Source organism: Silurus meridionalis, chromosome 15, assembly GCF_014805685.1.
Source record: "Silurus meridionalis isolate SWU-2019-XX chromosome 15, ASM1480568v1, whole genome shotgun sequence".
NCBI classification, from domain to species: domain Eukaryota; kingdom Metazoa; phylum Chordata; class Actinopteri; order Siluriformes; family Siluridae; genus Silurus; species Silurus meridionalis.
Genome location: NC_060898.1, coordinates 14,850,655 through 14,862,685, shown reverse-complemented (window position 1 = coordinate 14,862,685; position 12,031 = coordinate 14,850,655). Strand labels below are relative to the sequence as shown.

Sequence of the window (12,031 nt, the reverse complement as noted above, 5' to 3'; positions counted from 1 at the left end):
TGTTGTTGTTGTTGTTGTTTTGTCTCCCTATGAAGAGCTTTACTTAATAAAGAGATTATTTATGCAGTCGAATGATGAGTGCACTACAAAATCTTTATGAAGCTTTATTAAATTAACAATTGCACTTTTCAAAATAAGTTTGTTGTTTGTTGGAGATCGTGTTTTTATGTATTTGGTATTGCTATAAAAAAAAAAGATAACCTTTTAGAAAAAGTGCATTAATCCTATCCAGTGTTTTCTGAAACTGAGCTCTGCATCCACCATGAACATATGAAGGGTTAAAGCTGTCGCAACTAATAAGTATACCATTTCTAATTATATAATTCTATTACTATAATTGTAATCCAGAGTACTATTCCGATAACAAATAAATAAAAACTAAACCCCAAATCAACCATTATTCGTTTTTAAATAATGACTCTTATTTTGACACAAAGAAATAAAGAAACAAAGCGCGTGAACGCGCAGCTGCAGATTTGAGTAAAGTAAATGTAAAGAATATTTTAACGTTTTATTTTTTATTTTTATTTTCAATGTGTTTTCATATTATATATTAAATTACGCTTTTTTTCTATTTAGACTAAAAAAGATGTAGTGCTCAAAGTATGATTACAGATAGCGGGCTGGTGTATGACGTCACAATGAGTTACTGTGGCAACATTTCCGTACACAAGAGATGATTAATATGTAATGGGGTTTTTTCGTTTGTTTGTTTGTCATTTCAGCTTCTTCTAAACTAAGGAACGAAGTCTTGACGCAGACATGCTGGTTGGAGGAAGAAGCAAAGCTCAGTGTCGGGAAGTGAATGGAAATACACCTCACTCATTGGCAGTGGTAGGACAAAATACAAATTGCAAAAAAAAAAAAAAAAAAAAAAATTGTATATATATATATATATATATATATATATATATATATATATATATATATATATATAACACACATAAATAAGAAATTGTTAGATAGTTTGGGAGAATGTTATATTTGCCTGAAAAGAAAAAAAATACTAAACTGTGTTTTTACATTATTAATAAATTAAAACTTGATCTTCATGACATGCAAGTCTTTTTTGGGACATAACTGTAAAGGAATATGATTCATCAGCTGAATTTAAAAATTACACATTTATAAGAGAAATGGTTTCACTATATAGACAGATCAAACCACAATATACTCAGAGATACAACTTTATTGTCATTTCATAGTACACAGCAACAAAATGCAGTTTTGTATACACTGATGTGAAAAAGTGTGGATGTGAAAGTGTGGATCTTTCTTATTTGTTTGTTTCTGAATTTCTGTGGATCTCGGCATGACGTCTAGCTTTTGAGGATCTTTTGGTCTACTTCACTTTGTCAGGCAGGTCCTATTTAAGAGAATTTTTTGATTGTGAACAGGTTTGGCAGTAATCAGGCCTGGGTGTGGCTGGAGAAATTAAACTCTGGTGTTATTAACCACAGTTTTAACAAACACTTTTTAACACAGGGCCATATAGTTTTGGATTTTGATTTCCCTCAATAATAAAACTTCAGTAACCTTCAGTTAAAAACTGCATGTTGTGTCCACTTGTGTTATCTTTTACTAATATTTTAATTTGTTTGATGATCCGAAACATTAAAGTGTGACAAACATGCAAAAAAAAAAAAAAAAATCAGAAAGGGGCAAACACTTTTTTACACCACTGTATATAAATATAAAGAGAGAGAGAGAGAGAGAGAGAGAGAGAGAGAGAGAGAGAGAAAGAAAGAAAGAGAGAGAGAGAGAAAACTGTGCAAAAGTTTTAGGCAGGATTGAAAAAATGCTTAATAAGTAAGAAGTTCTTAGAAGTTTCTTTTTATTACTGAACAGAAACGAAAATAAATGAACAAAAGAGAAATCCAAATCAAATCTATATTTTCTATACATTTATGCAAAACAGTATAAATTCTTCTCTGTACATTTGCACACAGTGTTTCAAAGGAACTTCGCAGCTCGGTCGTTCCAAACGTCTTGGAGAACTAACCACAGATCTTCTGTAGATGCAGGCTGCTTCAAATCTCTTCATCTAATCCCAGACAGATTTGATAAAGTTGTGATCAGGGCTCTGTGGGGTTCTGAAATCTTTGCTTCCAGTGCTCCTTGTTCTTCTCTAAGCTGAAAATGGTTTTTAATAAAAATTGGCTGTATGTTTGGGGTCGTTCTCCTTCTGCAGAATAAAATTTGAGGCCAATCATATACAGATATACAGATGGTGTAAATATATATAGTAGACAATCTGGGATTTGCTATAAATTCACAATGATATACAGTATAATTATATATAAATGATACAGTACAGGTTGGAGTTGAACTGCATGATGATTTCTGGCAGTAAAATCAGTAATGTATTAACGAGCTGCCAGTGTCCTAGCAGTGTGATGGGTAATGGAAAAAGCTGATTCTGAACCTGGTGGTTTTTGGTGTGAATGTTCCTGTATCTCCTTCTGCATAAAAGAAGGTTACACAGTTTGTAAATGGGATGTGCGGAGGTCCTGATCATGTTGTGTGCTCTCTGTTGGCCGGTTTTGACCTTGTCATGTACGGAGATGGTTTTTTGATCATTTATTGTTGTTCTATTTATTTATTTGTTTCGTAACATTTTAGTTAACAAAATGCAAAGTTGCTTTGATTTACTTTTACTTAATTCATTACATTTCATCCAAAAAAACTCTTTTGGATCTTACATTATATTTACCCCTTCCAGACTTGACTTCTTATTACATTTTTGTTTGTTAGTTTATTTATTTATTCACATTTTCTTCTACTATATACCTTTATGAGCTTTTTAAACACGCAGTACCATTTTAGAGTATAAAGTATTTTCCTTTTGCAGTTATGCAGGGTTTCTGCAGGTTTCACACAAAACAAAGTCACATTTAAGACTTTTTAGGACAATTTTAGTTACATTAAAATGACCTAAACATATACATTGTTAACAACTGGCCTCAACCAAGCCCTAAATTAATTTTTTTTATGCCAAGTTTCGCTAAACTTGCACTTCCCCACAGCTGAAAAACAAAATCTGTGTATGTCGGTGGTACAATCCAAGAGAGATTCGCACCAATAACAGAAAGCATTTGTGGTCATAATACAGCAAATTATATTTGGACTAGCGAAAGATAGAACTACAACACCACGGAGACAAACAAACAAAAACATTCCAAAATGCCGCTGGAGCATTTCGAGGAGCATTAGAGTGAGCGTTACATAGACATCGGAAAATTAAGACCTGTTTTAAATTATTTAAGACCCGGAACAGCAAATTTAAGACTTTTTAAGATCCCTCAGATACTCTGCACAATAGTCTTCTGGGTAAACTTTCCACTAGATTTTGTGGCTGTGGGGATTTAATAATTCATCCATCTTTAGTGCTTTACTGCAGTCAGGCACTGAAGCTTGACATGTTGTTGGTGTTTCAGGTCATCTCAAAGATTTTGGTTGGGGTCAGGGCTATAGATGTATAGGACACATAAGTTATTCTACATCTACCTTGGTGAACCATGTCTTCATTGGGATCCATGTTTTAGGATGTTTGGGCCTCTTATTTTTAGTGAAGGGAATACAGTATTTAAAGACTACACACATCTTATATTAATTTTGTGGCAATAGATTGGGGAAAAAACACATATGGGTCAGATGGTCCATATGTATATATGGTTTAATGTCCATTTGGACATTTATCTATAAATTAATGATATTTAAATGATTTAATGTAGTTTACAGTTCTCTAGTTAACAATCGAGTGGGGATAACTAAAGAGGAACAACTGAATTAGTAAATGGAAATATAGGTTCAAAAGCCACTACACTGCATCCTCTTAGTCGTGTTTTTAAAAAGTGAATGTTAGAAATATGTTTGGCTTTTTTTGCGACACAAGGTCTTTCACTGACATTTTCGTTTATCGTTCATATACTTAGCAAGCCAGAAAGCCATTATCCAGAACCATGGATTACTTCAACATGGAACGAAGGAAACAAGATACTGCTCGAAACACTTTGCTGGACTTTACCAAGGACCAAAGTGCCTGCAATATTAGAATGCGCTGGGAAAAAAACACAGAGAAGAAGATGGTGTCAGCCACTATTAAACAGCGTGTCCACAAGGCAATGGAACAGTATGAGATGAGCATCGACGAGAGGAGGAAAAGGTACCCACCCTGTTTCTTTTACACATTTTGTAATAGAATGTGTATTATTGGTTTGGTCCATCCATCTCTTTCTTTGATTCTTTGACAGGCTGCATAACCTACTTGAATCTGAGGAGAGAGAACTGTTGCGAGAGTTGCAGACAAAGAAAAACACCATACTTGAAAACCAAGCAAGGATGCGTGAGAGAGCAAAGTTTCTGCAGGAGAAAAGAGAGAGTGAGAGGCAGAAGGTGGTTGCTGAGAAATTTGATCAACTCGTCAGGTAATAACAGCAACCAGGTATCTGGTTGAGAATACGGTTGTGCATCAGTACTGAGAGAACAAAAAAGTTGCACGAGTTGGAAGTTTTTTTTAACCTTCATTTAAGTGCTAGCAAGAATATGACACTTGTTAGAACAAAGAACACATTAATTATTTGTAGCATTAGATTATATAAGAAATAACAGGGCTAAAAACAGTCATAGCTACATCATGAAATGAATGACTTTGTTCCTCACAGTAATTGGAACCTGTGGTTGTAGTTACAGTCATGAGGACAGTAGCTAGGCAACTGGAAAACATTGACAACTAGCATAAGCTATATAATAACTGGGGCTAATGATTTAAAATCTAGCACTTACTTGTTAAGTCATGGTACAGACAATGTTAAGGCACGGTAAATGTGGCATCAGTGTCAACAGACTTTGACAACTGTTAGGTTTATAATATTAGGGTCAGGTTTACAATTAAACTTTCATATTATCTCTCATAGTATCAAAATACTCTCATATTATTTTTGTATCCCCCCACTAAACAAATTGCTATATGTTGAGCCATACTGCAAATCATTGTGTAACTCAAGAATGCTGGAAATATTACAAAAACTGGTCCTTCAGATGGAATATATTTAAGAAACACAGTGACCATAGGACTACCATATGACCATATGACTAGCTTTCTAGATTAAATCTTCTAGAAAATAATTAAAAAAAAGGTATGACTACCAATCTAAACGTTTGATGTAAATACTGCAAGAGTTAACTAAGAAAGATAATGAACATATACATACCATTTTAGACATCTGAAACTGGAAATATTACACAAATGGGACTACCAGTTAAGACAAGACTGGACTTTCCAGATGGAATCTTCTAAAAAAGATACTGAAAGCTACCACTTTAGACATGTGACTTTTGAAATTCTACAAAATGGGTCGTTCAGATGGAATTTCCTAGAAAAATAGTAAATATATGATCAAAATAATTACCCGTTGAGACCTCTAATATTGTAAATACTACAAGAAGATGCCTTTTAGATGGAATCTTCTGTAAATAGGGTGTAAATATGTCTATCACCTTTTATGCTTCTGATGTTGTAAATATTAGAATGTGCTTTCCAGTAAAAACAGAAGACAGAACGTTCTTCAAAGATACTACTGCACAAATTAATCCTTGGAAACGATCTAGAAAGATGGCGAAATTATGATCAATTAAAAAAATCTGATTTTGTGAATAGGTGCCTTTAAGAGTTAATCTTTTAATAAGCAGTTCAGACTAAAAAAAAAATAATATTAATAATATTAATAATCCCTTCAGAATTAATATTTTTTTTGATAATGGTGAATATCCAGTATGACTGCCAGTTTTTAAAAGCTTAAATAGTACAAGTTTGTGTGAAAATTTAGACTGCTGGTACTTTTACTTTTGCTGTGATTCCCATACTGTTTTTTATTTGTGTTATGGGTAATAGAGAGCAGAGTCAGGAGGTGCGAGCTTTTAACACGCGCCGGCAACTGGAAGAGGTCTACACAGAGCGTGCAGCACAGATCCAAACGCGTCAAGAGGAGCATCAAATGCAGCTGGAGGAAGAAATGAAGTATGCACAACTTTGGGAAGAAGATCGTCTGGCCAAAGAGCGATATGAGGACCTGCATGCTCAGAGTCAGAGAGAGAAAAACTTAGAGCAGCTTGCTTTCCTGCACAGTCAGATGGAGGCTGCAGAGCAACATAGGTTGCAGGAAAAACAACTAAAAAATGAAGAGGCTCAGTTAATGGTAGGCTGTGTTAAGTAGCGGGGACTCAGTCACATGTTGAACACCATGACACCACTCTATCATTGATTATTTTCCTATAACAGCAAAATTGTTTTATTTCTTAAATGTTACATATGAAGTAAGGGGAAATAATGTCTATCATTGAAGTCATCTGTGTCTTGTTGATTCTTTGCTTATAATGCATGTTTTCTTCAGCGAAATCAGCGGGAGATAATGCATCTGGAAGAGCAGCGGGAGAACAGACTGAAGCTCCAGAATCAGAAGAAACGGCACAGGCAGCTAGACACCTCACTGCGCCTGAAAATGAAGCGTCTGGCACGGGAACAGCAGGAGGATCTGGAGCTGGACATGAGCATCCTGGAGCAACTGCTTGCACAGACTGATAACGAGAAAAAAGAAGAGGCTCTGAGAAAGGTTAGACGCAAAGAATTCTGGAAACTTTCTAAAACCATACAGGAACCCAGACTGTAGCTTTAGGGTAAAGACAGAAACACAAGCAGCTGAATAGTGTCAAAGTATCAGCTCATTTCAGTTAAGCTGCAGCTAGGAGAGATTATAGAGCATTGTGGACTATTGAACTAAATTGTTTTGTGTTGAACAGTTGGAGTTGCGTGAGGAACAGTTAAGGTATCGGCAATACCTGGCCCAACAGCTGAAGGAGCAAAAACAGCAAGAAGCAGAGATGGAGCAGATGATCGAGGCTGACCTGCAGCAGACATGCAACCGCCGAGCGGAGCAAAACCGTCTGGTGAAGGAAGCCAGAGACCGGCTTATGAAAGACGTCCTGGATACACGGCATTTACAAATTCAGGAAAAGTGTAAGGAACATACTATATGCTTGACTTTTGACTTGTAACAGTCCAATTGGTAACCACTATAACAAGGATTAGCACCACAAGAGGTACAGGATACATGTACTTATATCCTAGTACCAATATCCTAGTACCTATTTCCTAGCTGTGTTAAAAAATTGCAGCCAGGAACCTTTGTACTTATGTAAATATGTACTATATTTTTGCAGGTCAAAGATAAACTTATCTGTAGATTCATTATAATTTTTTTTTTTTTAGGTTTGGATTAAACCCAATCAATTCATGGAACAAGTTAAACCAGTGAATTATGCAAACGTTAACATTATTTTAATTAAGTTTAATAATGGTGGTATAAAATAAAATAAACTAAATTAATAATACTACATAATAATAATACAATAAAATAAAGATAAATAATAGTCAAAATAACAAAATTTTTAATACATCACCCAGTCTGATAACCTTTGATCTAAATACTATGGCCACATGGCAATTATTGTCCAAAAAACCCAGTACAAATTGACATTAAAAAATGAAAATGTCTTTAATGAAAATAATAAAAAAGAAATCACACTATATGTTGTGTATGACTGTACAGGTGACTGGCATTTACAAATCACTGTAATAACTTTTTATTGTTCTTGAAAGGCATTATAAAGTCTCTGGAGTATTTTAAAGGTGTGGCTAAACACTGTTTAAACTCTTCATGGGAAAAAAGTGTAATAATCAGTAAATTGTGAGATATGAAATATAAGCGTAAAGATGAATGCAATACGATAAGCACACACATGAATGTAACAGATTTACAAAATAAACTGGTTATTAGAAAATTTACTTGATTAAAAAATCATGATGATTTAAAAAGGTTTTAGTGACAAATTTTTGTTACCCACAGTTAAAAAAAAAAAAAAAATCTCACCAAATTGTTTGCTTGTCATTATTATGTCTCAACTCCAGTACTGGCTGGCCTGCATATATTTTTTAAACCAGTAACAGGGTTGTAAAAATGTAATTGGCAAATGAACATAATTTGTATTGTGGTGTTGTATTCCAAAATGTAGAAAATAAATGAGAAGAAAATCAAAAAATAAAATGAAAAACCAAATACAAAGAGGGCTAAGTAAATATTTTTATTTTCTAAATAGTATTTAAAAAAGTGTACAGTATTTTCTAAGTAAGTCTATGCAGAACTGTTTTATTTGCATTTGTAGTAATAGGGCCATGTTTTCTCAAGTGCTCAGTACATGTGAAAATGTAAAGACAATAATGGTTTTTACTTTCATTCTTTTTTTTCTTTTATTCTATCAGTACAGAGGAATGCCCAGAAACAGGCTGAACTGGCTCAGGAGAGAGATGAGCTGAGTAGAACCATCCAGGAGAACAAGCTGCTGGACGAACAGGAAAAAAAACGGTAGGCATTAAAGCGATCACCTTTTGCTAATTTTTTCTCTCTTCCTGTCAGATTTTCTCTGCTCTTCTTATTACAGGACACATTTAGTTAAAAATCACATGCACACAATGCGCCAAAATGCATTACAATCGACTTTACATCTAAATATTCATCTATTGGTTAACAACTACCACACAAAAACCCATACTCTGTATATAGGGTGCCCTTTCTTTCGCTCTAATTGAATTGAGAAAAGTCATATTTCCCCTTTTATATATCCCTTATTTGACCTGTTTGGAATGTTAACATAAAATTACAAATTGTCGTGTCATTTGTGTAAAATTAAGATGAATAAATAATTTCAAATGTGACATTAAAAGCCTAATCGAGGTTTACACAAGAAGGTAATTTAGTGTAGAAAAAAAAGTTTTGTATGCAGGTTGATAAATGAGGGCCAGTGTCCGTCTCACTACTAATGCCTTTGATCAGCCAGGACATGTTTTGTGTCTGATGTTTGTTTTACTTGGAGCCATGAGGCTAATGTAGCTAACAAGTAATACAAGTCGATCTCCCTCAGAATCTTTAATGTAAATACAGGTACAAGTGTTGATGCACTTGCTTCACATAACATTGTTAAGCCACACTGTCTGCTCTAAGGTAATTGGGCACCCAATCACTTACTTTTTCCTCAAGTGCTGCCATATTGTTGGAAGCATACAATTGTATAGGGTTTCTTTGTATGTTGTATCATTAAGATTTTCCTTTAATGGAACTAAGAGGCCCAAATGTGTTCCAACGTCGCAATGCTACTGTACACAAAGAGAGGCCTGGGACTATATGCTCTGTCAACGTTGTAGTCAAATAACTCAAGATTACTACACAGGGTTCCTATGCATTTAGAAAAAAGTATGAAAAAGTATGGAATTTGATTTGAGTGATTTACAGGTCTGGATTAGTATGAAAAAAAGAACATTGCGTATTGAAAAACATTTGTGTTCCCATATTATTGCGCCTTTGGGTTTTCTAAAATCTAAAATTAGGAATTTGCTAAAATATTTGTATAGAACAAAGCTACACTAATCTGGATAAATTTAGAAAACGGTGTTTTTGTCTAAAAACACTCAACCCACAATTTAGTTTTCACTCGTTTCCCAAAAGTTGCTCATCCACATTAAGCTTACATCCCTGTACTGCGCATGAGTAAAACATAAGACGTTTCCACTTGCGTCAGTTCTGACGACCGTTTATTTACACGTTTTCTTTGACTGCAAATGCCGTTTCAGTCAAAACAAAGATAAATATGCGTTTTCAAACAAAAAGGTGGACATGGCCAAAAAGGTTTTTTTGTGGGGTTAGGAGCAGACTCTCAGCGCTGGTGAAAGATCGGCGCTACTATCTTTGAGATCCCACAACTAGATCTGCACAGCTGTGATTGGTTGTTACGTTGTGAGGCAGCAGTTGCCATGACAGAAACACATGGAAAACATTAGAGATTCTGACCCTGACATACATCAGAGATTGTAACGTAACACATTTTATAGTGTTTTGTGTGTTTATAGTGTGTTTATAGTGTTAATAAATATTTCAGATTTCGAATTTGGTCATAAGAATCTTTAGGAAAGTCTGTATATTTGAGTCTGGAAAAGTATTGAACTTTGAAATGGAAAATGTGTAGGATCCCTGTACACAGAGAACTGACCCTTTAATCCAAATGAACAGCTTTGGGATAAACTGGAGCACACTTCAGGCCTCCAGGCTCGACACCGCTAATGCTATTGTGACTGAATCAATACAAATTTTCACACATATTCTGAAATCTAGTAGAAGATTATATAACAGCATAGAAAAATTCATCTGGAATGAAAGGTTCAAATGCCATATATAATTTTGATGGCCTAGGCAATATCTAGTTTGAAGTGAAATTACATTATTTGACTGTTCTCATTTCAGCTATTCAGTAAACATCACTTACTCTAGCCAGCAGATGTAATACAGAGTTGCTCTGCAGGAAAAAAATAGACTTTAGCTGGAGAACATCAACTTGAATAAAGTTCTGAAAGCCTGTTTCTCTCTGTCCCAAACTTGTACACGAGCAAGTCTCATCAGTGAGGAACTAGACATGTTTTCAATTGTCAGGACTACAATACCCATCAGTCCCTGCACTTCACGAGATCAAGCATATCTGTCATGTCAATGTCTAATGATTATTGGGATTGATCAAACGATTGATTACATTATTGCTTCAGCGCAAAACCAAAAAGTTGATAGCTGATGAAAATTTTTTTGTGGAAAATTGTGTTTTTATTAATAGCATCTATTTTTTGTTTTACAGTTTTAGAGAGGCATGTCATGAATATCAAGCTGATCTGTTGGCTCAGCTTTTGCACAAGCAGCAGCTGTGTGATGCCGAGCAGGCCGAGATTGATCGGGAGGCCGAAATGAATCGACTGAACCAGGAAAAATATGATCAGAAGGTCCAGGAAATCCTGTCCAGACCAATGTCACACACCACAGCAGTTCACCCTTTTAGAAAAAGAGGGGCTAAATCAACATTTTAACTAAACCTGCTCAAATGATTGGAAATAATAATTCTCAGTGAGCTCCTCCTCCATTAATATATGGTACAGTTAATAGGCTAATAAACAGTATCTATGAATTGAGATTAAGATGTACAACACAAAATTAAAACAAAAAATCTTCCTCTGCTGTGTTATTTTTGCTCTTGATTAAACCAAGTTTAGTTTTAAATCGCCCCATAGCTTGTACCATGTCTGACTTGACTGACTAGTTTATAATTAAAGCAAATTATTTTAATGTTATGGGTTTGGATGATGTTGATTTAACATTCCAACAAGTTCATCGTTTTTTCTCTCAATAATGCATTATTGCACCACTGCTCATGATGTCATGTATTCTGTAGAAATCTTTGTCTTTGCTCGTGTCAATCACAGCAGCATGCAATTATCTACAATGGGACAGTCAGGTTCCTCAGAATGCACAGATTCTTAAAAGAAGAATGAGAAAATGCTAAGATATCTATGATTAGATCTTGCTTCTGTGCTGGAAGTCATGAAAGCACTGAAGAAAAAACATGCAGGATTGCAGTATGACTGGATGAGGAAACTTTTATCCAATGGCATACTTGCTCAAATGATTACTGTGCATGTAACACCTTTTTTTTTTTAATGTTTGGGTTAGGTTAGACTATTCTTGGACAAAGCATGCTAAAGACCTCAACACCCGATACCTGATGAAGGAGTGGTTTGGGAGTGGACCGGTTTTGTCTGATGTCATTACTGTCTTCTGTCTTTTCGCCACTCAGGCATGTGCAGGCTTTAACTTGTATCTGTTTGTCATAGTCAGTTCACTCCCATCTTGAAGTTCGTGACATTCTGGGCTGCATTTTGTATTGCGAATTTTAAATATGTGATGAAGGAAACAGTTCGAGTACTTTTCAGGACTTTTGTGGATTTTCTAATCTTTATTTAAAAAGGTGAAGACAGGATGACGACTGACCAGGAGCTCTATGTCAAGGTAAATCTACATGTGAACTCTTTTCTGTTGCATAAGTTTAGATTTGCTGTGTGATCATTTCTAACAAACAACAGTAGTAAAACTCTTCACATGCTCAT

The 12,031-nt window shown here is 35.0% G+C and overlaps 2 protein-coding genes across 3 annotated transcripts in view; both read left to right on the top strand.

The window, feature by feature from the left end:
* The first annotated feature begins 677 nt into the window (after positions 1 to 677).
* cfap53 (cilia and flagella associated protein 53) lies at positions 678 to 11,218 on the top strand. Its single transcript, XM_046867212.1, has 8 exons — positions 678 to 834; positions 3,936 to 4,165; positions 4,254 to 4,427; positions 5,894 to 6,197; positions 6,393 to 6,611; positions 6,799 to 7,015; positions 8,318 to 8,420; positions 10,732 to 11,218. Exons 1-8 carry the CDS (start codon positions 763 to 765, stop codon positions 10,955 to 10,957), a joined length of 1,545 nt encoding a protein of 514 aa, XP_046723168.1. The 5' UTR covers positions 678 to 762; the 3' UTR covers positions 10,958 to 11,218.
* A 485-nt stretch (positions 11,219 to 11,703) lies between these two features.
* myo5b (myosin VB) overlaps positions 11,704 to 12,031 on the top strand; it is a 69,279-nt gene continuing 68,951 nt past the window's right edge. Inside the window, exon 1 of one of the 2 annotated variants that reach the window (XM_046867223.1) lies at positions 11,704 to 11,933. In XM_046867223.1, the coding sequence (XP_046723179.1) occupies positions 11,904 to 11,933 (30 nt within the window). In that variant the 5' untranslated portion in view covers positions 11,704 to 11,903. The remainder of the gene's footprint in view (positions 11,934 to 12,031) is intronic. The other variant, XM_046867221.1, reaches the window with a different exon arrangement.